Here is a 27,885-nt window from a genome sequence, read left to right as displayed (position 1 = left end):
GTGATTTTATTTCCTTCGGATGTATATCCAGAAGTGGGATTGCAGGATCATATGGTAGTTCTAGTTTTAATTTTGTGAGGAAACTTCATACTGTTTTCCATAATGCTTGCCCCAATTGACATTCCCACTATCAGTGTACCAAGGTTCCCTTTTCTCCTCAGCAACATTTGTTATGTCTTATCTTTTTGTTAATAGACATTCATGTGAGATGATAGCTCATTGTAGTTTTGCTTTGCATTTCCCTGATGATTAGTGATGTTGAGCATCTTTTCATTGACCTGTTGGCCATTGTCTGTCTTCTTTGGAAAAATATCTTCCAAATCTTCAAATCTTCTGTCCATTGTTTAATCAGATGATGATGATGATGATGATGATGATTATTTGCTATGGGGTTGTGAGGGCTCCTTATATATTTTAGATATTAACCCCTTATCAGATATATTATTTGCAAATATTTTCTCCCATTCTGTAGGTTGTTTTTTTCCCCATTTTTCCTGATCATTTCCTTTGCTGTGCTTAAACCTTTCAGTTTGATGTAGTCCCACTTGTTTATTTTTGCTTTTGTTGCCTGTGTCAGATAAAAAAATATATATATATTACCAAAACCAATGTCAAGGAACTTACTACCTGTGTTTTCTTATACAAGTTTTATGATTTTAGGTCTTACTTTTAAGCCTTTTATCCATTTTGAGTTGATTTTTGTGTATGGTGTAAGATAAAGGTCCAGTTTCTTTTTCTTTTCTTTTTTTTTTTTTTTTTTTTTGCATGTGGATACACAGTTTTTTCAATCCCATTTACTGAAGAGACTATCTTTTCCCCATTGTGTATTCTTGGCACCTTTGTTGAAAATTAGTTGACTATATATGTGTGGATTTATTTCTAGGCTCTCCATTCTGTTTCATTGATCTATATGTCTGTTTTGGTAACTGTAGCTTTGTAATATAGTTTGAAATCAGGAAGTGTGATGTTTTTAGCTTCACTTTTCTTGCTCAACATTACTGTAGCTATTTGGGGTCTGTTGTGGTTCTATACAAATTTTAAGATTTTTTTTCTATTTCTGTGGAAAATGCCATTGAAATTTTATAGGGATTTCACTGAACGTGTAGATCACTCTGGGTAGTATGGGGATTTTAACAATGTTATTTCTTTTGATCCATGAACAAGGGATATCTTTCCAATTATTTGTGCTGTCTTCAATTTCTTCCAATGTTTTATAGTTTTCAGCATACAAGTCTTTCACATCCTTATTTAAATTCATCTCTAAGTATTTTATTTTTTTATGGTATTGTTAAATATTATTGTTTTCTTAATTTCTGTTTTTTGGATAGCCCATTGTTAGTGTGTAGAAATGCAACTGATTTTTGTATGTTGTTTTTTGTATCCTGCAACTTTACTGAATTTATTTATCAGTTCTCAGTTTTTTGCTGGAGTCTTGAGGATTTTCTATGCATAATATCATGTCATCTGCAAACAGACAATTTTACTTCTTTTTCTCTCATTTGGATGCCTTTTATTTCTCTTTCTTGCCTAATTTTCTTGCTTTGGCTAGGACTTCCAATACTATGTTAAATAGACGGGGTGAGAGTGGGCACAGTGTATCTTCCTGATCTTAGAGGAAATGTTTTTAGCTTTTCACTTTTGAGTATGATGTTAGCTGTGGACTTGTCACGTATGGACTTTGTTATGTTGAGATACATTCTTACTATACCTAATTTGTTGAGAGTTTTTATCAGCAAGGATACTGAATTTTGTCAAATGCCTTTTCTGCATCTATTGAGATGATCATACGATTTTTATCTTTCATTCTGTTAATGTGGTACATCACATTGATTGGTTGGCAGATGTTGAATCGTCATTGCGTCTCAGGGATAAATCCCACTTAATCATGATTTTGTAATTCTGTTGATTTTGGCTTGCTAATATTGTGTTGATGGTTTTTGCAACTATGTTCATCAGGGATGTTAGCTGGTACTTTTTTTTCTTGTGGTGTCCTTGTTAACTTTGGTGTCAGTGCAATGCTGGCCTCGTAAATGAGTTTGGAAGTATTCCCTGGTCTTCAATACTTGGGAATAATTTGAGAAGGATTGGTATTAATTCTTCTTGAAACACTTGGTAGAGTTTACCAGTGAAGCCATCTTGTCCTGGACTTCTCTTTATTGGGAGACTTTTGATTACTGATTCAAGTTCTTTACTCGTTATTGGTCTGTTCCGATTTCCTATTTCTTCAGGATTCAGTCTTGGTTGGTTGTATGTTTCTAGGAATTTATCTGTTTCTTCTAAGTTATCTAGTTTATGGGTGTATGAGCGTTTATAGCAGTCTCTTATGATCTTTTGTATTTCTGTGACATCAGTTGTAACCTCTCCTCTTTATTTTTGTAACATCTCTTTCATTTCTGATTTTATTTATTTAAATATTCTCTTTTTTTCATAGTCTAGCTTTGTCAATTTTGTTTATGTCTTTCAAAAATCCAACTCTTAGCTTTATTGATCTTTTTAAATTGTCTTTTTTTAGTCTATTTCATTTGTTTTCACTCTGATCTTTGATATTTTCTTCATTCTAACTTCAGGCTTAGTTTGTTTTTCTAGTTCTTTGAGGTATAAAGTGAGGTTGTTTATTTGAGATCTTTTCCCCCCTTAATGTAGAAAGAATCACTATAAACTTCCCTCTTAGAACTACTTAAATGCTGGTATGTTGTGTTTCTATTTTAATTTGTCTTGTGATATTATTTTTAATTTCCCTTTTGATTTCTTATTTGCCTCGTTGGTTGGTTTCCCAATCTGGTCTTGCTACCTGCTCCTCCTTTCCCCCTTTTCTACTTCTCAGACGGTCTGTTCTGAGCTGGCAGAGCCAGGGCGTGGGCTATTTTGTCAGCACTGTTGAGGGGAGAGTTGTTTATTCCATTTGCCCATGCGGGCGCTTTTCTGTGCAGCCAGCAGGGCTCCCAGCTGGCCTGCGGCTTTCCAGAGATGATGGGTTAGTGCTTTGCTGGCCACAGCCCAGGCCCAGGTCATGGTCAGCAGCATCAGTGGTTTTAATAAACAATCCCCTAAGTGAGCAGCAGTCCGGTTTCCAGCGTGCTTTCTCAAAGGCAGTCCGATCTGTCATTCTCCAGCGTCTGCAGTCACAGGCTCCGACACCACTCCTTTTCAGGGAGGGAGCCAAGCCCAGAGGAAACCTCCAGGGGCCATTTAGCCCTCACAGCTAGGGATGCTGGGGCCTGAGGTCGGGGTGGGCGTTACCAGTTATCCCCCTACGCCGAGGGAACCGTGGGGTGAAGTGTGTGCCTTCCCCTTGGATGGGGTGTCCCCTCAGCGAGCCCTGCCAGAGGATGTCTCGGCACGTAGCCCAGGATGGACCCTCACCATCGGGGGTCTCAGTTGTTTGGGGTTCATGGTGGGCTGTGCTGTCCTCTGCCTATAATACATATTTCAAAGTAATTCAAAAATGAGATGCAAAACTATAAGCGCAGTAAGATTTCCACATGAAAAAAAAAATAGGTCTGGCAAACGCTGGAAGGAAATAGAAATCTGAACACACAAACTCATATTTCCTCTAAGGGGTAGGGACGAGGGCGATTTTTATTTTCTTGTTTATACTTTTTTCCTAGCTTTCAGAGTTTCTTTTTCCTTTGTCATAATCTAGGGGAACATACCATATAAAGAAAAATAATGTCCCTCCCAGCTCCAGTGCAGTGTGCTGTCGTCAAACAGGGGATGAGCCCAGGGTGAGGCGAGGGAGGGAGCAGCCTGGCTGTTGAAGGGGCAGGAAGGGGCAGTGCACGGTGGAGAAAAAGGCGAGGAGCAATCACGGTCAGCTGCTGGGAGGAGGCGCGTTCCCAGCTCCACTTTCTCCTCACCAAGAGGAGAGACCGCTTTCTCCGAGCCACACTACAACAAGCCCAGCCCCCACCGGTCGCCTGTAACTCTAAGAATCCACTTGTGGTGACAAATGAGGACAAGTCATCAAGCGAATGACTTCACATTCAGTTCTCGGGAAGATGCAGAGCTCGTGGCCACAGCCAGGCTGCAGAGATGCAGACTCCCTGGAGTAAGGCAGGAACTCTCCACCCGCCCTTGGCCCTGGACAAGGGTTCTGCTGGCAGGCACCTCCTGGCAGTCAGACGGAAGAGACCCCTCTGCCTGTACAGTCTGGTGGCCATGCTCTGGGGAGCCGGGCACAGAGCAGGTGGCCCTGAGGCCTGGGCAGTAGGAGCAGGGGTGCAGCGTCTTGACCCCAGCCAGGGGGAGGAAACCGGAATGACCTCCATGACTTGTCTGTCTCACCCCTCTTGACCTACCATCACCCCAGCCTGTTCCAGGGACTCTCTTGAGGGTGTCAGGAATGTGGGAGGAGGGCAAGCCCTACCTGTGTGTTCCCAGGCAGGCAGAGCTGAGCAGGGTCACCCAGAGGGTGCTGGGCTCTACCTGCTGTATCGGTGTCCCCATCCCAGGCCTCCTTCCCTCCGCCACCCGGGCCTTGATCAAAGGTTTGTGGTCACACCCAACTCCAGGCCCGGGGATGGTGGGCAGCACGCAGCCTGTTTGTTTTATCATGACACTGGCACTAGCTAGCTCTGGGCCTGACCTTGGGGTCAGGGGCAGGGAGAAAGGAGATGGCACCGCACGCATGCACGCACGTCCGCATGCACGCACACATCATGGCCCGCTTGGCTGAGCACCTGAACATGTATATCCTTCTACCCAGAGCAAAGAAGAGAAAGTTCTGCACTGATCTGGCTGGACTCCACTGCTGGTGCACCCCACCGTGGACAGCCATTTGGGAGTGAGAGCTGGAGCCCCAAATACCTGGGAAATGGCAGCAGAGCCTCCCCCGCCACAGGGATTAAACCCGTGGCCTCGGCCAGGCCTGAGGGTGGGGATGGCAGGTATTCCCACCGCCTTGCAGCTCTCCTCTCCTTCTGTTCTTGCTTCTTGGGTTCTCTTGGCCCTCAGCTGTCAGATTGGGCCAGTGCAGGGCTGGAGCAGAGCCTGGGGCTGGGGGCAAGAGGACGGGTCCCCACCTCCGAGGGCACTGAGGGAAGCCCCGGGAGGCCGGCTCAGTGCCGTGAGGTGCTGGTGTCCTGTTCGGAGAGCCAGGCTGGCGTTGGTTCCAGCGGGGCTGCCAGCAGCCGGCCTCCCCAGCCTTGGGTTTTAGAAGCTGATACGGAGCCTGCAGCCTCCAGGAAGCCAGGAGACCAGGGCTGCTCCTTCCTGCTGGGCGGCTCCAGCCCCTCCCTCCCTCCTCTCCCTGCTCCTCCAGCCTCCCAGCCTGGGGCGCTGCTGCCACTGCCCCCCACCCCTTCCAATTCCTCACTGATTTAAAACACCCTCAGCGGCTCTGCTGAGAGGGGTGATGTGGCGGCTTCGGATGTCTTTAAAACGAGATTTAGAAGAAAGAACTAGACGGCTTGAATCTGGTGGCTTGCACAACGGGCCATGCGTGCTGTGCCCTTTGATGTTTGCTTACTGTTTGCTTAATTTAGCCTGGCCACGTGGCCTTGAGGCCATGCCAGCTGTTTGTGAAAGGTGTTTTCTAGTCCTTGTCGGAGCTGCCCCTGCTGGTGTGACCGGGTTTAGAGCGTGTGTGTGTGTGTGTGTGTGTGTGTGTGTGTGTGAGTGTGAGAGTGTGTGTGTGTGTGACCCTGCGTGTGTTTGCCTCTGGGAGCAGCAGAGGAACCAGAATTGTCTCTTCCCTGCCGTGCTCCACAAGGTGTATCCTCTGGGTGCCCCCCAATCCCTCCGAACAGCTGAACACAGCAGAGCTCTCTACAGTCATAATGAACAGGGCAACTCACCTGCCTCGCTGGAACTTCCCACCACCCCCCACCCCATCACAGCATAGGGACCACCTGAATGTCCTACACATCTTGTACACACACACACACACACACACAGACATATACACAGACACACACACATGCACATACAGACACACAGAGAGAGACACACATGCACTTGTATATACTCAGAGACACAGATATAGACACAGACACACACACAGACATACACACACACACAGGCTCACACACACAGTGCCAAAGGCAGTGCACACACATGTGAGCCAGCATGATGCAGAGAGGCCCCTGCTGGGAACTGGGGCAGCTGCCGCCCATGGAGCCTGGGACCATCTGCTTCTCCTACCCATGCCCGGAGGCCTCCAGGGGGGCCCGTCTTCCCCACAGGCCCCGCTTGGCTCCCCAGAGGGAAAGCCGGATTCTCACACAGGCCTCCTTTGGGGTCGGCAGCTTTGGAAGGTGCTCAGAGACTGAGATGGTTTGGGGAGAGAGGTCAGGGCTGCTCACCAAAGAGCGAGGAGAGCTTTCCCCCTCAGGCCTCTGGGCATCCCCTCTGCTGACTGCCCGGTCCTCCTGCCCTCCTCCCCTCCCCTCCATCTCTAGCATGCTGACCCAGTGGAGGGCTGGGAGGTGGCCAGTGGGAGGTGGCCAGTGGGATGGGAAGGTGGCCAGTGGGAGGTGGCCAGTGGGCTGACCTGCCCGGTCCTCCTGCCCTCCTCCCCTCCCCTCCATCTCTAGCATGCTGACCCAGTGGAGGGCTGGGAGGTGGCCAGTGGCTGGGCTGGGTGCAGAAGGGCGTGGTGGGCCGGGGCTGTGTCTGCAGTGCCTCGAGAGTGGAAGGAAGCCGGTTGACACACCCTCGTGCCTGCAGCCTTAGACATGTCCCTGACACTGACATTGCCCCTGTGCCTCAGCTCAGCCAAGGGCCCTGCAGCATGCCACTCAATGCCATGAGCTCATTCCCTGTCCTACCAGGGGTGGCAGCTGGCTCCGCCCTGGGGTCCTGTTTCTCAGACACTCCAACCATGGCCCAGGATCCCTGCTCTGCCCAGGCTGTGTGGCCACCCAGCCCTGGCCCCAGGATCCAGCGCCAGACATGTGCAGGGCTGTGGGCTGTTGAGTGCAGAGGTTTCAGGTGGGAGAGGCCTGGCCCGGGCCTCAGAGGCTGCGTCCAGTCTTCCCCAGCTCCCAGGTCTGCTCCGGGGCGGCTGCTCAGCAGCAGCAGAGGGCTCCCTGCTGCCACACAGGCTTCCCTGAGCCGGTCTCCCTCGCCTCCTTGGCTTTGAGCGGTGTGTCGGGAAGGACTTGGCACAGGTATCCTTTGTGTCTCTCTTCCTGACACTGCAGATGGGCGGGGAGACGGCCCCAAACTGAACCTTGGCTTCTTAAAGTGCATCAGGCCGAGAGTTTGCACCTTGATTCCAGCATCAACCTGCCAGCGACCAGCAGGGTGACCTTGGACAAGTCACCTGGCTTCTCTAGGCTGCAGGGTGCTTGTGAGGGGTCCTAGGCCAGGGACTGGCTCTTGCCCCAAGGCTGCGGCCATTGAAGTATGTCATTTGGGCAAGACGTGGGGCCTTGGTTTCCCCTGGGGTTAGCATTTTCCACGGATGATGTGATGGGTATGAAGCAGTGCCATGGGTATGTGTCTTCTGGGAGAAGAAAGATCTATACTGATAAGACCAGGACCTACTATGTCCCTGGCATCTTCAGAAGGACTTCCGTAGTTTTAGTTTATTTAAATCTCAAAGCCCTAGGAGGCAGAGGATGCCTCCCCACTTTGCAGGTGGAGAAATGAAGGCTCAAAGGTTAAATGAAGTGCCTGAGGCCTGGGTGGCTGCAGGACGGTTCTCGATCCTAAGGCCCGACAGCCCCTCTCAGCCTAGTCTTTGATCCTCGGAGCTGGAAGATGTCACACAGATAGGCCTGGGAAACTGAGGCCCAGAGAGGGGAAGAGCTGTGGCGGGGCCCGCAGTGGCAGGACTGGGCCTGGACCCCAGGACCCCGCTGTCCCAGGGTCCCCACAGGCACCCCCCCGGCCGTCGTCTGGCTCCAGGGCCGAGAATGCCCGCTTTGTGCCGCACAATCTCTGATGATAGGAGGGCCTCCCCGCTCTGAAGGCCCCGATTGTCCCTGTGAGCATGGAGCTGGGCTGCCCACGTCCCCGTCCCCGCCCCTGCTCGCTCCGGGGCCTTTTGTGCTCCGGGATCTCAGCACAACAGCCGGGCTGTGGATCCAGAAGGCCCAGGGTGGCTGGGGGAGGGCGGCGTGCCAGCCCTCTTCCCGGCGGGGACTGCCCCAGTTCCAGCCAGGAGGTGGGCCTGTCCTCGGGGCCAGAGCCCTGCAGCCATGGGGAGGGGCCCACGCGGAACTCGGGAGACCTCATGCCCTGTCCTGGCTGGGCCCCTCACCAGCTGCTCTGCAAACTGGGGAGCGTCAGGCCCCCTCTCTGGCCTCAGCTTCCTTATCTGTAACACAAGAGGTTGGATAGTAGAGAAGAGCGGAGAGGTCTGGGGGGCAAAGAGAAGATTCAGCTCAGGCCTGTCTCTGGACAGTAGAAGGAACGCCAGGCTGGGAACCGGGACAGCTGAGGGCCAGCCCCATGGCTGCTTTGGGGCTGTGCACCCCCAGCTGGGCCCCCTCTCGGGGCCTGGGTTGTTCGATCTACAAAGGAAAAGGGGGTGAGCCCCTCCTGCTCAGACATGGCAGAGGGACTCAGGCATCAGATGGACGTTAGAGGCGCAGAGAGGGTGTGTGGGCAGGGAGGTCGTGAGTGTTCAGGGTGGGAGTGAGGGGGTGCTCCGTGCAGGCAGGGGTGGGGCTTCCCGGGCACCTGGGCGCTCTGTTCCAATGGGGACTTCTGGGAAGTCTTGGGTTGGTCTCGGGGGTATGTGTGGTCCTCTTTTGTAATTTTTCTCTTTAAACAGACCATCGACTTTCTGAACGACAACATTCGAAGAGGAATCAAGAACTACTATGATGACCTGGACTTCAAAAACATCATGGACTTTGTTCAGAAGAAGGTGAGCCAGGCCTTTTGAGTCAGAGGTGTGCCTCCCATGCGCTCCCTCCCCCCCACCCCCCGCCTCCCCTGCTTGGGACCCTGCTCAAGAGGGTGAGGGTGAGGGCTTATCCATTCCCAAGCAGGTGGCTGACCAAGGATGGGGCTGACCTTCTCAACCAGTCCTCTGCCCACGTGCCTTGCTCTACCTGTTCCATGGACCCTCCCCCTAAAAAACAAAGAATAGGGTGTAGCTACAAGCCACCCTGCAGGGTCCCAGGGTGCCCCTCTCCAGGGGGCAAAGATCCTCCTTCCTTGCGATGGGAGAGAGCTGAGCTCTAAGCCACCCAGTTCAGAAGTCCCTCTGCCAGCTCCTTCGGTGGCGGGAGCTCAGTCCCTGCCAAGCCCAGGTCAGCCCAGTGGGAACAGAGCCCTTCCCTGATTCCGTCCCGGCTTCGGGAGCAGAACAGGGCTTCTCCTGTTCCTCCGGGACCCTTCTTTGTCTGCGATGATGTCATTCTGAGATGCTGTCCCTCTCCCCCAAGGTCGGCCCAAGCCTGTGAGCGCAGTAGCAGTTGCAGGGCCAGCCACTGTCCTGCTTGGCTTAGACACACCCACCTCGTTTAGTCCTGACCCTCAGGCTCCTCCTCTGCCTCGGGGGGCGGGGAATACTGATGGTCCCCCCTCTTGGCGTCATTGTGGGGTTGCCTTGACTTGATTCAGAAGTACTTAGAGCAGTGCCAGCATGTGGCTAGACCTCAGTCAGCAGGTGTCAGCGTCCTCACGTTCTCCCAGGTGAGGGCAGGCAGAGCTGGAGGGCTGTGAGCCCGCTCAGCCCTGACGGCACTTCCTGGGACATGACCTTGGGGGCTTCCGCTGGCCTGATCCCCGTGATCCTCAGTGGGGACCAGCATCTCACTGCACCCGGGCCCCCCGCCGTGGCCACTCCCTTGGCTCAGGGCTCTCCTGTGGCCACAACAGGTGCAGCCTCTGGGCGGCCCTTCTCGGCCAGGGCGTGCCTGCCAGCTCTGGCTGTTGGGTGGAGCGCGGTGTTTTCATTGGCCCCAGCCTTTAGCTGGTTGGGGGTTTTATTTCTCCCAGGGTGGTTGCGGGTGTGACTCACGCTCATGGGCACCACTGGGTGTCAGGCCCTGTGCTGGGTGCGTCATGCACGGCCTCTCTTTGGAATCCTCAGCTCAGCTGTGCACAGCTGGGCTTCCTCATCCTGCTTTACAGAGGAGGATCTGAGGCTCAGAGAGGCTGATTACCTTGCCTGAAGTCACACAGCTGGGCGTGGTTGTGTGACGATGTGAACTCGGGTCTGTCTGGGTGCAAAGCAAATGCCCTTTGCACTGTACCACAGAGAGGCACTTTCAGGTCCTAAGACCTAATAGCCTAACCGGCCCGGTGGAGACCGTGAAAGGTTGTGGGGTTTATGTTTCTACCAGGACCTCCAACCATATCACTCCCCCGGTTAAACCCTCCAGTGACCGCCCGTCACTCAGAAAGAATACGATCCCAGCTCCTACTGTTCTGCCTCACAAGGCTTTGTAAGTCTGGCCTGTGCTGCCCCCTCCCCCTCCCCCCTCCCACTCTCCTCGCTGTGCCCTGCACGCTGGCCTCCGCCTGCTGCTGAAATACAACCGGCTCATTGCCGTGCAGGGTCTTTGCGCGTGTTGACTTTTTCCTGTTGTTCATGTTTCGGATTAAATGTCATCTCAGAGGCCTTTCCTGACCTCCTACCCTGACGCTGCCCCTCCCCCTCCTTTCCTGTGTGCTCACATTCCTGGTGCACAGCACTGTGGCCCTGACCTTTTCATGCCGTGCTTACACTCGGACTCCCTCTGCTGGAATGCGTCCCACCCGGGTGGGCAGGGGCCGCATGGCTTTGCTCACCCTGTCCCTCCGGTGCCCAGAACAGCGCTGGGCACACTGCCCCCCAGCAGAGTAACTCCTCTCCCAGGCTTTGGCACACTCCAGGGGAGATGCAGGGAGGAGCTCATCTCCGGGGAGAATGGCACCAGCCTTCTCATGGCTCAGTGCTGAGCCCAGGGCGGGATGGAGGGGGGTGCCTCTCTGCTAAGGGCAGGCAGGCAGCGCTGGGGCCAGTGAGGTGCAGGGGCCACTGGGGTGTGGTGGCTCCCATAGAATCCTAGTCTCTGGGACCTTGAAGGCCAACTTCTCTGGTCTGACACCTGCACTGGGACATGAAGGTGGAATCCACTTGTCAAGGAAGGTCTTGACCTTCCCGTGCTCAGTCACCACCCTGATATCCTACCACGAGGCTTCTCAGCCTAGGCTTGCGTGCCTCTCCAGTGACGGGGTGCTCACTACCTCCTGGGCAGCCTGGCTGCCTGGGGAGTGCTTTGACCTGACAGCCTCTGGCTCAGGTGCTCCCTGTCGCTCCTGGGAGCAGGATGAGCCACATCATAAATGGCCTGGTCCCCTGCCAAGGCACCCCTCCCAGGCTGAGGTCTGCCCGCGGCCTCAGTGGTCACAGCAGCTCCCTTCCCTGCTTGCTTCCTCTCTCAGTTCAAGTGCTGTGGCGGCGAAGACTACCGCGATTGGAGCAAAAACCAGTACCACGACTGCAACGCCCCCGGACCCCTGGCCTGCGGGGTGCCCTACACCTGCTGCTTCAGAAACACGGTACTCCCTGCTCCCAGGCCACCCAGCTGGCCGGGCACCTTCATCGTCTTTCAGGACAGGGGTGGGTGGGTGGGATAGGCCGCAGGTGGTGGTCGTTCAGGCTTCCTGGGCCTCAAGGGCTCCTGCGGGGGTGAAGCTGGGGGGGCCTTCCTTCGCCAGGAGTGGTGAGTGTAGCCTGCATCCATTGCGCCTCCCCTGTGCAGGCCTCTCTAGGTGCTTTAGTTGTATTAACCCTCGTAGTCCTGTCAGCTACCCTGTGAGGTAGGTGCTATTATATCATCCACTGAACAGGAGAGGAAACTGAGGCAGCAGAAGGTTGGTAGGGCTGGGACGGCATGCAGGCAGCCATCGTCAGAGCTGTGCTCTGGGCTGCTGGACGAGCCAGGCCGGGAGCAGGAGAGGGCTCCGGCCAGGGCAGCTTAGCAGGGGCCGGTTCTGCCTCCTCAGCTGGAGGGCCAGCGCAGGGCCTGCCTTGGGCGTCTCCAGGGCTTGAGGGCCTGGTGATCACCAGTCACAAGGCCTGGAAGGGGGGCTGGTGATGTAAATGCCAGCAGGGGCCTGTCAACCCTCTCCCCACTTAGCTACTGGGGCGGCGGTCCTGGGTAGTCACCGCTTACGAAGGGGAGAGGCTCCGTCCATCTTCTGTGTTGACTAATGTGTCCAAAAACTGCCTGGTGTCTGGGCTGGAACGAGGCAGAGAGCTTCGCAATTACTCATGTCCGGACGGTCATGGAAAATTTCTCTTCGGACGTCTCCATCATTCTGTGCCCACTGGCGGATTCTGTAAACTGAGCAGCCGGTGGTGGGGGTGCGGCCTCGCCGGGAGTCAGGGAGCCAGTGACAAGTGCACGAGCCCTAAAACAGGCTGGGCCAGAAGGGAAGGTGTGTGGGAAATTTTAGCTGCCATTTTAGGGGAGCTCTCTGGGTAGGGGGTGCTGGGAAGGAGCCCAGTGTTCTCAGGGGGCGCCTGTGGGAGGTGATCCTGAACTTCGTCACCCAGGGCAGTGGCACCTGAATGTCCATGTTGAAATGTGGAAGCCCAATTTTCACTCATTCATTCCACAAGTGTTTACTGAGGACCAACTATTTGCCAGATGTGGTTCTAAATTCTGGGGGTTGGTTCTCCGTGTGTTCTTAGGCAAACACACGGGGAACTCTCTGCCTGCATGGAGCCGGTGTCCTCGTGGGGAAAACTGACAAAACATATAATAAAGAAGGATGTTAGAAGGTGACAAATGCTACGGATAAAAAATAAAGCAGGGACACGGAGGGTTGACATTTTAGATACTGAGATGGTGGGTTCTCCATAAAACCCTGAAGGAAGTGAGGGAGTAAGCCATGCATATCTGGGGGACGGGCATTCCTGGCAGAGAGACCACAAGTGCAAAGGCCCTGGGGTGGGAATGACCCTAGTCAGCACAGAGATAGTGTGACTGCAGCAGAGTGAGGGCTGGGGGTGGTGAGGATAGCATCAGATGAAGCCAGAGAAGTGATGGGTGCCCTGAAGGCTACCGTCAGAACTTTGATGTTCCCCGGAGTGACAGGAAGTGACAGGCTTCAGTGGTTGAGTGGCAGCGATGACTTGGGCTTTACCAGGACCACCCTGGCTGCTGTGGGGACAGAAGTGGGTTCAGGGAGTCTGGCTAAGGGCTGGTGCAGCAGTCTAGGCGTCACAGGTCAGGCTGTCAGGGCAGCAGGGTCTGCGATTCGGGTTAGTGAGCAGGAGGCTCAGTAGAAGGTGCTCTCAAGGTCAGCACCTGTAAGGGAGCTGATAGAAGCAGAGCTGGGCAGCGGGGGAAGCTGAGCAACGATGCAGACTCAGTAGGCACCTCAGCTGAATCCATGTGGATTCCCCGAGTTATCCGCACTGGGACACGGAGGCCAAGGCTTCATACCCACCGTGACCAGGCATTGCAGTGGCCCACTGTCCCTCCTGGGAGGGACTGCTGGCTCTGTTCAGCAGAGAAACAGAACTAATAGGACATATGCCTGTGTGTGTGTGTGTGTGTGTGTGTGTGTGTGTGTGTGTGTAGCATGATTTATCATAGGGAATTGGCTCACAGAATTATGGAGGCAAGGGAGTCCTGAGAACTGCAGGGTGAGTCAGCAAGCTGGAGACTCAGGAGAGCCGAAGCTTCATTCCAGGCTGAGCCTCAGGGCCTGAGATCCAGGAGCGCTGCTGGCCTGGGCCCTCTCTGAAGGCTGGCAGGCTGGAGACCCAGGGCGAGCTGGGGTTTCAGGTCAGATCTGAAGACAGTCCGGCTGGAAGCATTCTCTATAAATGGGGGTGGGGAGGGGGGAGGGCAGCCTTTTTAAAAATGATTTTTAAATTGATTTTTAGAGAGAGAGGAAGGGAGAGGGAGAGAGCAAGGGAAACATCGATTGGCCGCCTCCTGCACTTCCCCTATCAGGAACTGAGCCTGAAACCCGGGCATGTGCCCTGACCGAGAATTGAACAGGCAACCTTTTGGCTCACTGGACGATGCTCCACCAACTGAGCCATGCCGGCCAGGGCAAGGAAGCCTTTTTGTCCGAATCAGGCCTTTCACTGACTGGGCAAGGCCTGCCCATATTAGGGAGGGCAATCCACTCTCCTTGGTCTACTGATTTAACTGTTAATCTCATTGGAAAAATACCCGTACAGAAACACCCAGAATAATGTTTGGCTAACTATCTGGGCACCGTCAAGCTCGGTCAAGTCGACACATAAAATTAACCACACGTGACAGTCACCGCGGGGGGGGGGGGGGGAGGCGGGGGGCTGACAGCTAAGAGCTGCTGTCAGCTGCGCTCCCCTCCCAGCAGCTGTTGGGTGCTGGGCAGCTCCTCACAGCACCCACCACACCAGGCAGGAGGAGGCAAAGGCTTAGGGCCAGGTGGCGGTCGTGGAGGAGGCAAACCGTGTTTTGCAAGTAAGCTAGCAGGATTTGCTGACAGATCGGGTGAGGGAGGTTGGTGAGAGGAAACTGAGGAGAACTCCCAGAGTTTGGTCTGAGCTACAAGCAAGGTGGGGCTGCCACTGCTGGAGGGGGAGGACTATGGGGACAAATTGGGGACGTCAGGAGCTCAGCGTGGACACGTGGGGTTTGAGAGCCAGTGTGACGTGCCAGCAGGACGGTCAGAGCGGTAGTTAGAGATGAGCCTGGAGTCGGGGGGAAGAGGCCAGGCTGGGAGTACACACACAGATGCCGTCTGCAGAGAAAGGGAATCGAAAGCTGGCCTCTGAATGGGGACGCCGGTGGGGAGCTGCCCGCCACCTGGCCGCGTGGTCTCAGGTCCCGGAGCACAAACTGCTGGGTGCTCCTTGTGTCTCCGCACTGGGATGATTTTCTCTAAATGCGAAAGAGGGTGTTTCCTTCCTCGATGGAATCGGTTCCATTTGCGTGTGCATCTACTTGTTTTACAGGATCGCATTCAGCCGAGGTTCTGAAATACATAGAACAAAAACCTAAACTTAAAAGAAATCAGAACCAAGGGAAATCTATTCTGAAGTAGGAGGGCCGGGTGATGGAGAAAACGTGGAATACTGACCCATCAGCCTGAGGGCTGGTGGCTGGAGCTCCCTGGCAGCCTCAGGAAAGGAGGTGTGGCTGCTGCCCTGGCAATGTTCAGCAGAAGCAATCGGGCCGTCCTTCAGGGAAAGTCACTGTTCCCCTCGTGCTCAGCTCGAAAAGAAACGTCCTAACAGGGCTTCCTGGAGGCTTTGGGCAGGACTAGTCCCTCCCCCGGGGAGAGAATTCTTCCTGCCTGAGCCTTGGCACCTGGCCTGCAGCATCAGCTCTCCCTGGGCCTCAGCTGCTGACCTGGGGCAGGAACTCTACCTCAGCTCTCCCGCTCTGGGGATTTGGAGCCACAGAGCTTCACGTTGGCTTGTAAATATCGATTCTGTGGTCAAACCCAGGCAGGCTTGACCCATAGATGCCTCTTATCCCCCTCCTTGGAGGGGAGCTCTCCTGGAAGGGAAGGTGAGTCCCCCCTCCCCCCAGGACGGAGGAGGGTTCTGGGCTCCTGTGCGAGGGATGCCTCTGCCGCTGCCTGTCTGCTCCCCAGGGCAGGGGCTGTGGTCCCACCTCCAGGGCTGGAGCCACAGTGAAGCGTGAAGTCACTCTTGTCACCTGTGACATACCATAGAGTTTGCCTATTTATTATGTTCACATCTCCCTTTTTGGAATAGAAGTTCCATGAAGGAAGGACTTGGTTTTGTTCTTCTTTATTCCAAATACCTAGGACAGTTACGGGCACAGTGTGGGTGTTCAGTCCATGTTTCCCTGAGTGAACGAGCAAGCAGGGTGGGAGGCGCCCACTCTCATTGAGCCCTCAGGTCCCTGCTCCTGGCCTGACCCTCTCCATGGGGGTCATGTTCATGGCCTGGAGCGGCCAGAATGCTCCGTGGATGTGGGCGATGCTGGGGCCCGGGGCGCCTGGCGGACCGTTGAGACTGAGGATATTTTGCTCACACACCAGGCCCTGACACGTAGACTGACCTGGGTGATGTCTGAGTTCCACCCTCTCTACAGGAAGGAGAGCCACGCCCTTCCTGGCCCTTCCGGAAGCTGGGGTTATAAACAAAGTCCCTCCAGCTGGCATTCCTGGGCGCTGCTGTGTGGCCGGCCTGGGGACAAGCACTTCAAGTGTATATCTCACTTGATGTTCAAAACGGCCTCATGAGGTGGGTTCACTGACCACCATTGCTTATGGAAAGGATCAAGGAGCCTATCATTCATTCATTCATTCATTCATTCAGCAAACACGTATCGAGTGCCTCCATGTGCCAGCCCCTCCGCAGCACACCGGAGGCTGGTCCCAGAGCTCATAGTGACCGTGGGATCAGGACCAGGCACCTTGATGCCGGAGGCCACGCTGCTGCTCTCCGGCATCGCTGCTGGCACCCTGCCCCCCGGCATCGCCGCTGGCACCCTGCCCCACAGCAGCTTTCACTCAGATGTGGAGGGGCGGGACCGGGGCATCCAGCTTTCTCTCCCCTCACAGAAGGAGGAGACCGCGCAGGCCCACAGGCATGATGGGAAGGGCCGCACCAGCCCCGTGACTCACGCCTGCTGGGAAGGGCTCTGATGGGGTCCAGGGCCGAACACAGCTTTCCCTGCACCTAGATTGTCAGCATCTGGGAGTTCTTGAGAAGGACTCTCTTCCCAATAAGGACCGGGGTGGCGGGGGGGCACTTCCACTGTGGGGGTGGCAGTCTGCCGGGGCGGGGCAGTGGGTCAGAGGTCCCGGCCCTGCCCTCAGAGAGCCCAGCACTGGCCAGGGTCTTGGCTGTGGTCTGGGGTTTTCCTTGAGGAGCCGGCAGAGCGGGCCACGCCCAGCCCGACCTCTGAGACAGGGCATCTGCGGGCCAGCAGGGCTGTGCCCCGCAGGGCCGCAGTGGGGGAGCTGGGCGGCTCGCTTTTCTCTGGGCTCCTGGGCTGCGCTGATGGAGGAGCGGTTCCCCCCCAAGTGCCGCGAACTAGCCTCCCCCCACCCTCCGTGGGCATTTCTTAGTGGGGGTGGGGGTGGGGGGGATGTGAAGACGCAGACCCCAGCCAGACTGCCGGGTGGGATCCCAGCGGCAGCCATACCAGGCCGTGCGACTCCGCCCCGGCTCTCCCCATAGGACGGGAGGATGCTCGTCGGACAGTGCGCACCACCCGTGTCAGCTCACACTCCTTTCTGTTTCAGACACAAGTCGTCAACACCATGTGTGGCTACAGGACCATTGACAAGGAGGTAATGTCTTCCAAGTCTCCGGAAGGTTGCTCTTCCTGTCCTCTCCCCAGGGTGCCTGCCGGGGCCCCTCGGGTGGGCTCCTGGCTGCTGCGATGTCCCAACATCTCTGGCTGTGAACAGGAGCCAGGGACGGGCAGGGGTTTCTACCCCTCCCCAGGCACAGGGGGGCTCAGGGCGCCACGGGCCCCTCGGCTGGGAGAGGTCGCCGGCCAGGGTTTGCCTGGACCTGCTGGGGACCTGTCGGTGAGGCACGCTCGTGTGCCCGGCGTGCCCAGCGCCAGCCTGCCTCTGCCCTCGGAGCACCCGTTTGCAGATGGTTCTCTCAGCCTGGGACCCAGGAGGCCCTGGAGGACAGAGCCCTCAGGGATCCCTCCTGGGTCAGCTTCCTGAGCTGCGCCCCCGCTGGGGGAGAGGCCGGGCTGGGCTGAGAAGGAGCTGACCGGATGCCCGAGATGCCTCTGAGCAGGGGCTCTCGCAGTGCGGTCCAGGCCAGCGGCAGCAGCACGGGGAGCTCGTTAGAAACACATTCCGGGGTGGGGCCCAGAGGGTGGTTCTGACCCACACTTAAGCTGGAGAGCCATAGGCCGGCCGTGGCTCTCAAGCCATCAGACCCAATGGCCGGTGTTTATTCTAAACTCTTGGTAATGCCCTCGATATCATCCTGAGATGAAACCCACGGTAATATACCCTGTGACCTACCTACACGCCTGATTTCAAAACAAGTGACACTGATCTAACTGAGATGGAAGGAGAAGTGAAACGAAACAACCTATAACCATGTAGCACATTTCAACAAAGGGCGCAGGCGCCAGGTCAACGCCGCCGAAGACACGATGCGGTCGGGTGTTTGCACACAGGCGCGGCGGCTGCCGTGTTGGCAACTTGCATTATTTTTGCAGTTAACATGGTTTTTTTAAAATGGTGAACACTTCTCGAGAAAGTTCTGCACAAAATAAATTATAATCGCCCCTTAATTTACATAGTAGTGCTTCTGCAAAATTCAGGGTATGTGCCTGGAGGTAGGCTTTTGGCTCAGGTAACTATGAGTGGGTTTTCACCCCCATGAGTGCCTGGGGGACATAGGGAGCAGGCAGGCAGGGAAGTGGGTGAAGTAGGATTGCCCTGAGCTCCGAAGCCCCCCGGTCGCCACCCCCATTCGCTGTGACCACCAGCAGTGCCACCACAGCGTTCCTGTGCTCTCGAGGGAACACAGCTGCCCGCTGAGACCCAGTGATCTGGAACCACCTTCTCGCATGCACATGTGCAACAGCTTCGGGGAGGCTGAGGGACCTGGCCAGACCTCGAATGAACGGGGGTCGTTGGGACCGGGGTGCTGCCCGGGGAGGCGCTCAGCCGGGCTCCTTCCCGTGCAGCGCCTCAGCGTGCAGGACGTCATCTACGTGCGGGGCTGCACCAACGCTGTGCTCATCTGGTTCATGGACAACTACACCATCATGGCGGGCCTCCTGCTGGGCATCCTGCTCCCCCAGGTGGGCTGGGCCCCACTCCTCTCAGGGCGGGAGCGGGAGGGAGGGTGGTGGGCGGGCTGTGGCTCAGATAAAGGGTGGCAGGTGAATGCAGGGTGCAGAGGAGGCACAAAGGGGCTGGGTGAAGAAGGCTCTTGTACCGGCAAGCGGGGCTCCCCCCGGGAGGGCTGCGGGCCGGAAGGAGAGGGCGCGTGGCAGTAGCATTGCTTATAAAGCTCTTCTGAGTGCTTCCCAGGCACCGCCTCCTGTTCCGAGAGGTAGGTCCTATCATCATACCCATTTTACAGAGGAGGGAACCGAGGCTCGGCAGGGCTAAGTGACTTGCCCAAGGTCCTCCAGATTGTGAGTGGCATAGCTGGGAGGGGATAGGAATCCCAGAATGGAGGAACCTCTGCTGATGGGCACAGGGAGGTCTCTGGGGTTTCCTGGGAGGGCAGAGGAGGGCTGGGGGGGGTGCTGCTTGACAGTGGGGGTGCTGGGGAGAAGGCTGTGCTCTGGGGTTTCCAGGTCACCGGTGCCACGAATGCTCCTGCCTGGCTGCCTGGGTTTCTGGGGAGAAGGCTGCCCGGATGCCCAGCAGGCTCTCACCCGCCTGCCCTTCTTCTCAGTTCCTGGGGGTGCTGCTGACGTTCCTGTACATCACGCGGGTGGAAGACATCATCACGGAGTACTCGGTCACCGACGGGCTGCTGGGGCCCGGCGCCAAGCCCCGCATGGATGCGGCGGGCGCGGGATGCTGCATGTGCTACCCCAGTTAGGGCCGGCCTGGGCAGGGCGTCAGCAGGACGGTGACAGCTCAGCGCCCCCCTCATGGGCGCTGGACAGGACAGCGGTCCTCTCCCCAGTCGGCGCTGAACACAGCCTGGCTGTTTGCTCTGGTGGCCGGCTCGGGCCTCCCGTGGCCACTGCCTCCCTGGAGGACGGAACCTGAGTCTCCCCAGCTCCCGTCTGTGTCTGCTCACGGCGGGGCGTGGGGAACGGGGTGGCCCTTCCCCAGGCCTGGGCCTCGGGGAGGGGACGCTCCGCGCTCAGCTCGGGGCCGAGTCATTTGGCCTCGGAAGTTTATGCCCCGCTGGGGGCGGTTTCCGTGGTTTGCAAACGGGAGAGAGGAGAGCAGGTGTGCCCCGTGGTGCAGGAGTGGGGGTGCACGCCCCAGGTCCCCGACCCTCGGCCATGCCCCAGGGCGAGTTTCTCAGCCTCCAGGTGCCTTGAGCCCTCCCCAAGGGCTGCTGCTTTGCTTGGTCCTGTTTTTTACACGATCTGGTAACACTCATTTTGTACACAGTTAACAGGAGTTTCTGACTAATCAAAGCTGGGTGTTTCCCACGCACTCCCCTCTTTTCCTCCAAGCCGGTTTATTAATCAAACCATAAAGACTTGATTTTTTTTGTGTGTCTTTCATGTGTGCCGTTGGGTGGGGAGGGGGTGAGGGAGGCCTGAACGTGGACCTGGCAGCCCCTGTGGTGCAGGATGGAAGGGGTCCACCCTGGGGCCCAGATTTGGACAGCGGGACACCGAGGCCTGGGAGACTCGGCAGCTGGCCCGAGGCTGCCCGCTCCGGGTCGGGAATGGCCTCTCCCGGTCTCCGTTCCCCGGTGTTGCCACTTAAGGAAATGGCTTTTCCCAGCTGTGCCTGTGGGCTGGGCCGTTCCTGCTAGGAATGTGCTGGTGGGAAACCTCAGGGGAGGAGGCAGAGATGACTGCCTCCGTTAGAGGCTGGGAAATGGAGGCCAAGCCACCTGTGGCTGAGGCTCCTCCTCTGGGAGGGGGCGGAGGGAACTAGGAAAGCCTGGGGTCTGGGAGGGAGCAGTGCCCACAGCCCAAGGTGGCTTCAGCCCCGCAGGGACGGTCGGTCCCTCCTTCAGGAAGCAGTGGGGTGGGGCCGAAGGCCGCGGAATGCCCAGCACAGCCTGGTGCTGACCGCCCCCTGCTGGAGGCAGCAGGCCCTACATGGATCCATCCACCCATGCCTTCTGCAGCCCCACGACTTGGATTCTAGATTTTCTATGAGGTTCTTAGGAGCCAGGGCAATAGAATAAAACAGCAAGAGCCCCAGACCTGATGTGCTTAATCTAGGGGTGTTAAGGGACACGCCCATCACTCCCAGGAGTAAGCGGTTGGATGCTTGGTTGGCTCCGTGTACAAGCCTAGCTTATCACGTGTAGGGAAGGGCAGGAGAGGGATTTTCAAAGGGACAGAACGCAACAGTAGCAAACATCAGCGAGTGTACTTGTGCCTAGACGTGTACGTGTCTAAAAATCTTACAGATATTAATTCCTTTAATGTTCACAACTGTATGTGGTAATTCTTGCCACCTTCATTTTACTGATGGAGAAACTGAGGCACAGAGCAGTTAGGTAACTGGCCCCAGGTGCACGGCGGGTAGCTGACAGCCATGCCACGACCCAGGCAGACTCTCAGGGCACTCGGCCCCTCTGCTGCGCGGCCTGTTGCCTCGTGTGCACACACGGTAGGAGGCGTGCAAAACCAGGGACAGCGCAGCCACTGCCACAGCCTCCGCCTGGTCCCCATCTTGACTCTGGACACGAGGCCGGGCCAAACTGTGCCTGGCCGGGGCCTCCTGGCTCCGGGCTCTGGCTGTTCTCCGAGGATGCGCTCCATGCTCGGAGTGGCCTTTGGGGCAGCACGGTGCAGCGACACTGAGGCCTGGGACTGCACTGAGAGTACTTGTCCAAAGCCACTGCACCCTGGAACCTGGGAGACTCTGGTCGCCTTGTCCTCCTCGTTCCAGCACCGCACACAGGTACCCCCTCCTCTCTCTGCTGCTCGCGGGGACCAGGGACCATGGGTGGTGCCCGCAGGTGACGGCGCTCAGTGGGCACTTTTATTTCTGTCCAGTCCTCAGCCACTCACCTCTCCAGAAGGCAAAGCGGAGCACATGGCGAGGACTTCTTAGTCCTGTGGTTGGGATGCCTCTCCTTTTGTGCTGCAAAGCCAATGGCATCATCGTGGCCCGCTGCCTCACAGGCTTGGAAGAAGGACCCTCAGGACGAGTCCTATTCCCACACCATGGCACACAGAGTGACGGGATAGTGCAGGCCTCAATGTTTGTGAAACGGGGTTTGTGGGCTTTGATTTCGGACAAGCTTGCTATCTATATATATAAAAAGCCAGCGACCGTAACGCCGGAACGACTGGTCACTATGATGCTCACAGTGGCCAGCAAACCGCCGATCAGGGGGTGGGGCCGGCCGGCCAACCCCCTGCGGCCCCTCCCCCCTGGCAGGCTGGCCCCTGATCGGACTCTCCCACCTCATCAAAGGTGGGCCAGCCAGCCAAATGCCCCCCCCCTTTTACCCCGCCAGCCCTGTCCCCGATTGGCCCGCCCTACCGTGATAGGCCCACAGCCCCTCCCCCTGGCTGGCCCCGCCCCTGATCACCCCCCCTAAACCCAATAGGGGGCGGGGCCTGCCGGCCAACCTCCTGCAGCCCCTCCCCCCACCTGTCCCCACCCCAGAACTGCCCCCCACCCTGATCAGGGGCAGGGCTGGCTGGCCAACTGCCTGGGCCCCTCCCCTAAGCCAGTCCCACCCCTAATGGGCCCCCACCACCCTGATAGGCCCATGGCCCCTCCCCCAGACAGCTCTGCCCCTGATCAGCCCCCCCCCCCCAACACCAATCAGGGGTGGGGCTGGCCAGCCAACCTCCCCCAGCCCCTCCCCCAGCCACTGACCCCTGATCAACCCCCCTATCCCATTTGGGGGCAGGGTCAGCTGGCTCACCACCCACAGCTCCTCCCTACGCTGGCCCTGTCCCCAATTGGCCCCTCCACCCCAACCAGGGGTGGGGCCCGCTGGCCAACCTCCCACCGTCTCCTTCTTCTGACAGGCCTGGCCCAGATCCGCCCAGATTGGGGCCTGGATGGCCAGAACCCACCTGTGCACAAATTCATGCACTGGGCCTCTAGTATAATTATAAGAAAAACAGAACAATAAAATGCATTAATGAAGACTGGCTTTGTATAAAAATCCCAAATACAACATTCCCCAAACTTGGTTTTTAACAGTTTATTGAGGTATATTTAACACAAATTGCACATATTTAAAGTGACAAATATATTAAAAAAATAAAGTGACAAATATATCATTAATGAATCCACCACTACAATTAAGATAATGAACATATCCATCACCCTAAAAATTTTCCTCTTATCCTTTAGTAATTCCTTCTGTATAGCCCTCCCTACAATCCCATTCCAAGGAAACCACAAGTCTGCTTTCTGTCTCTTTAAATTACTTTGTATTTTCTATAATTTTACATAAGTGGACGTACACAGCATGTATTCTTCATTTGTTTGGGTTCTTTCATCTAACAGAAGTATTCTGAGATTCATTTATTTTGTAGCATATACAGTAGTCCATTCCTTTTTATTTCTCAGTAGTATTCTATTTATGGCTGTACCATAGTTTATTTATCTATTCACCTACTGATGGACATTTGTCTTGTTTTTATTTGTTACTGCTATTCCAAATAAAACTGCTGTGAACATTCATGTACATGTCTTTATGTAGAAATATACTGCTGACCCTCAACTCCAGGGCACTCAAAAATCTGGGAATATCTTTGACGCCCCCAAAACTTAACTATAATTGGCCCTTCATATCTGTGGATTCAACCAACCGAAGATCCAAAGCAGTATTTTTGATCCACAATTGGGAAGCCTCAGTTGGGAATCTGCGGTTGGGAATGTGAAAATACTGTTTCTTCGATCCGCCATTGGTTGAATCTGCGGTGCGAAATCCACGGATACATGGGGCCAACTGTATTTTCCGCATGCAAGTGGACCCACACGGTTCAAAACAGTGTTATTCAAAGGCCAACTGCACTTTCATTTCTCTTCGGTCAGTGTCTCAGAGTGGACAACTGGATCGCGTGGTAAGTGTATGTCTAACTTTCCCCCCCTCTCATTTGTTTTTAATCCTCACCTGAGGATATTTTTCCATTGACTTTTACAGAGAGTGGAAGAGAGAGGGAAAGACAGAGACATATCGATGTGAGAGAAACACATCGGTTGGTTGCCTCCAAGCAGGGCCCTGGCCAGGGAAAAGCCTGCAACCAAAGTATGTGCCCTTGGCCGGGATCAAACCGGGACCCTTCACTCTGCAGGCTGACGCTCTATCCACTGAGCCAAACCAGCGAGGGCCATGTCTAGCTTTAAAAGAAACCGCCAAAGCATATTCCAACGTGGTTGCATGATTTTCTCTCCTCTGCATCCTTGCCAGTATTTGGTATGGTTGGTCTTCTTAACCGTGTGGTGATGTTTCATTGCCATTTTATTTTGCATTTCCTACACAATTAATCATGTTAAGCATCTTTTCATGGGCGTATTCACATGATTTCTTTGGTGAAGTGTCTTTCCAAATCTTAAAAAAAAGTATTGTTTGTTTTTTATTATTGAGTTTTGAAAATTCTTTATATAATCTATATACAAGTCCTTTATCAGATATACAATTTGCAAACATTCTCTCCTAGTCTGTGGCTTGTCTTTGCATTCTCTTAACACTGGTTTTTAAGAAGCAGAAGTTTTCGCTTGATGAGGTCCAATGTCTTTCTTTTGTGCCTCCTGCCTTTGGTATCATACCTAAGAAACCTTTGTCACCAAGGTATGTTCTTTTAGAAGTTTTATAGTTAAGTAAAGCAATTATATGTTGGAGGGACAGTCACTCTGGTTCTAAAGCCGCCGTGGGCTTGTGAGTTACTTTTGAGTTAATTTTTGTATGTGGCACAAGGTATGAATTGAAATTCATTTATTTTGTCTATGAATATCCAATTGCTCCAGTACCATTTGTTGAAAGATGTTCCTTTCTTCACTGAATGGCCTTTGCAGATTTTTTGATAATCATGTTCCATATACTGTATGTGTGGCTTTATTTCTGGATTCTCTTATATGCAGAATGATTTCACTTCCATGTGGAATCTATGAACACAATAAAGTAACAAACAAAGTAGAAACAGACTCACAGAGACAGAGAGCAGACTGACGGCTCTCAGAGGGTAGGGGTGTGTGGCAGGGGCTGGGTGAAAAAGATGAAGGGATTAAAACAACAACAACTCCTAGACATAGGCAACAGTATGGCGGCCGCCAGAGGAAAAGGGCAGTGGGGGCGATAGAAGAGGGGAAAGGGGAGATAAATGGTGATGGAAGGAGACTTGACTTTGGGTAGGGAACACACAGTACAATATACAGGTGAGCTGTATACTTGAAACCTATATAATTTTATTCACCAATGTCACCCCAATAAATTCAATAAAAAATTAAAGATTATTCTGTTTTATTCAGTGCTGAATAGAAAGTGTGAGAGAAGGCATCCTTACGTATTCCTAATTTTAGGGGGAAAGCATTCAGTCTTTAATTATTAAGTATGTTAGATGTGGGTTTTTCATTGATGTCCTTTATCAGGTTGGGGAAGGTCTCTTATATTTCTAGTTTACTGAGAATTTTTATCAAGAATGGATGCTGGATCTTGTCAGATGCTTTTTCTGCATCTTTTAAAATGTGTTCATATGGTGAATTACATTGATTTTCAAATGTTAAATCAACCTTCCTGGAATAAAGCCCCCTCCATCATGATGCTTTGCCTTTTTAATATATTGTTGGGTTTGGTTTGCTAAAATTTTGTTTCGAAGTTTTGCACCCGTGTTCGGGAGAGATACTGGACTGTAGTTTTCTTGTAATGCTTTAGTCTGGCCTTGGTAGCAGAGGAATGCTGGCTTCATAGAATTAGTTGGGAAACATTCCTTACTTTTCAGTTTTCTGGAGGAGTTTGTGTGGAGTCGGTATTATTTCCTCTTTAGAAGTTTGATAGGATTCGCCAGTGAAGCCACCTGGGCCCGGAGGGAGGTTTCTTGTGAGAAGATTTTTAACTACAAGGTCAATTTCTTTCATGGATATAAGGCTATTTCGGTTATTAATTTCTGCTTGAGAGCTTTGTAGTTGAGTCCTTCAAGGAATTTGTCCATTTCCCCTAAGATGTCAAATTTATTGGCACAAAGTCGTTCATAACATTCCTGGTCAGATGTCCCCTCCTTGGTGAGATCGTCCTTGGCCATCCTTGATAAAACTGCAGTCTTTCTCCTTAAATTTTTTTTAAAAATTGCTTTCAGAGAGGAAGGGAGAGGGAGAAAGAGATAGAAACATCAGTGACGAGAGAGAATCATGGATCGCTGCCTGTTGTGCTCATCAGATGGCTCTGTGCTCACCTCTCTTCACCCAGCACGGTCCACAGTAACCAGGCTCCAGAAAAGGGAACTGGGATCGGAAGGGTCAAGGAATGTGCTTGGGTCCATCTAGGAAGTGATAAGTCAGGATTTGAACGCATGTCTGACTCCAGAGTCCTCGCTCCCCTCTGTTGTGCTGGCCTGGCACGTGAGGTCCTATCCCTGGAACCTTGCTCCAGTCAGTCAGCAGGTCCCGGGACTTCCCCAGTTCATTCTTAGCTCACCTGGTTCTACCTGTCATCTCACCGGAAAGATCCAGCTCTCGACTCTCCCCCTCCCCCTCCCCATTTCCTCTGAGTCTCATGTCAGTTCTCTGTTATTTTATGACCGCCCATTTTGTAGATGAGGAAAACTGAGGCCAGACTACTTAAATAAGTTGTATGCCAAGAGGCTCTGTTAGCAACCCCAGAGCCTGGCTCCTTTAAAGCCCCTGCCCTGCCTACCACCCTCCTGGGGCCTGCGAAGTGCCCAGAAATATTATGGGACCTCTCTGTCTGGCACAGGGTCCTGGTTCCCCATGGTCTGTGAGCCCTGGAAGGAAGGGAGCCTGATTTTCAGTCCTGAGAACCCGGGGAAGTACAAATCTTCTGGCTTGACTGCATGTTGACACTAGGTGGCGCTGCTGGCCTGCTGCTTGGAGCCCTGCACGCAACTCCACCCTCCCCATCCCCCAGAGTCTGGGCCCAGGCTGGGGCCCTCAGCTTGAGAGTGCCTCCCCATCCCCTACTCGAAAAGAATGGGCCACACGTAGAGGAGCCTAAAATACTATATGTAGGTGCTCATATAGTAGGTGCTCAATAAATAATCGTTAAATGAATGACTATGCTAAGAAGTTGGCATAGATGAGATTTTTCCATCCCTATTTTATAGCCTAGGAAACAGGTCGGATACTAACAACAGTTAATAAGTTACTATTGTTGACTATTGGCAGGTCACTAGGTGCTGGTGGGCCCTGAGCTGAGCTCATTTTATTCTTCATCCTGTGTAGTCACAGCAATGAGGCAGGTGCTTTCATAGGCTCGCTTTGCAGGTGAGAACACTGGGGTTTAGAGAGGCCAGTCAGTGGGACAGAAGGACCAGGACTGGAAGCCCTCTGCCTGCATCTGATCAGGATCACCTGTTGGTTTAGTGCCTTCTCCTTCCCACACCCCACAAAGAACCCCAGGTAAAGCACCCCAACCCTGCTCAGCCAGCACAGCCGCAAGCCTGGGCATCATGTGACCACCAGAGGGAGGCCTAGGTCTTTAATCAGCCAAGGAAGGGGCTGGAATGGGGCTGGGAGGCTGGCAGGTACTGAGATGCCAGAGTAGCAGTGCGGGCACCTGGCCTCAGGAGGGCAGTCTCTTCCTTTGTGAAAGGAGCTAACCGCCCATTCCTGGCCTGCTGGGCTCCCGTGGGTGACCTGAAGCCAAACCTGCCAGGTTGCTGCCCCGTGAGGGCTCAGCACCCAAGCCCTGGCCCCACGCAATGAGTAACGGTGGGGACACAGAGGTTGGAATACATTCTCTGTCTGGGTTTGCTTTGCATACCATCAATCTCCCCCACTGACAAGCAGGATTTTGCTTTGTTTCATGCACTGTCTTCCCCAGGGCTCGGATCGCCGTGTCTGGTGCACAGTGGGTGCTCAGTAAGCAGGTGCCGAGGGAGTGGAAGTGGTGGGAGCATGTGGCGCCTGTGCTGGGCCGAGCCCCCGGGAATCCAGTGGGCCCCTTGTATCTCACAGGCGAACCCCAAAGAGCCAGGCTTGGGGTGCTGCGCTGCCTTCCAGGCTGTCAGCCTGGTCAAATCCGTGTCCCTCTCTGGACCTCTCTCCTCTCCAAGGGGAGCATCTCAGGGTTCCTAGGTGTGATGGCTCAGGGGGTGGTCACGCCAGATGTAAGGGTATCCTTTCCTGCCACCTGTCACCGGCCCATGGCTGTGTTTCCCCCCTCCCTCTTCCTGCTCTCGTGTCCTTTTCTCCATCTGCCACAGTAAACACGGCCCCCTTCCA

General features: G+C 54.3%; 1 protein-coding gene across 1 annotated transcript in view; it reads left to right on the top strand.

Annotated features, from left to right (window-relative positions):
- Positions 1-20,042, top strand: part of TSPAN15 (tetraspanin 15) — a 49,792-nt gene extending 29,750 nt beyond the window's left edge. The window contains exons 4-8 of the mRNA XM_079793797.1: positions 8,723-8,818; positions 11,329-11,445; positions 17,122-17,169; positions 18,543-18,659; positions 19,265-20,042. Coding sequence (XP_079649923.1) covers positions 8,723-8,818; positions 11,329-11,445; positions 17,122-17,169; positions 18,543-18,659; positions 19,265-19,414 — 528 coding nt within the window. The 3' untranslated portion in view covers positions 19,415-20,042. The remainder of the gene's footprint in view (positions 1-8,722; positions 8,819-11,328; positions 11,446-17,121; positions 17,170-18,542; positions 18,660-19,264) is intronic.
- The last annotated feature ends 7,843 nt before the right edge of the window (positions 20,043-27,885 follow it).

The sequence above is a fragment of the Cnephaeus nilssonii genome (genome assembly GCF_951640355.1).
Source record: "Cnephaeus nilssonii genome assembly, chromosome: 16".
Lineage (NCBI taxonomy): Eukaryota > Metazoa > Chordata > Mammalia > Chiroptera > Vespertilionidae > Cnephaeus > Cnephaeus nilssonii.
This window is presented reverse-complemented; position numbering and strand designations above follow the sequence as displayed.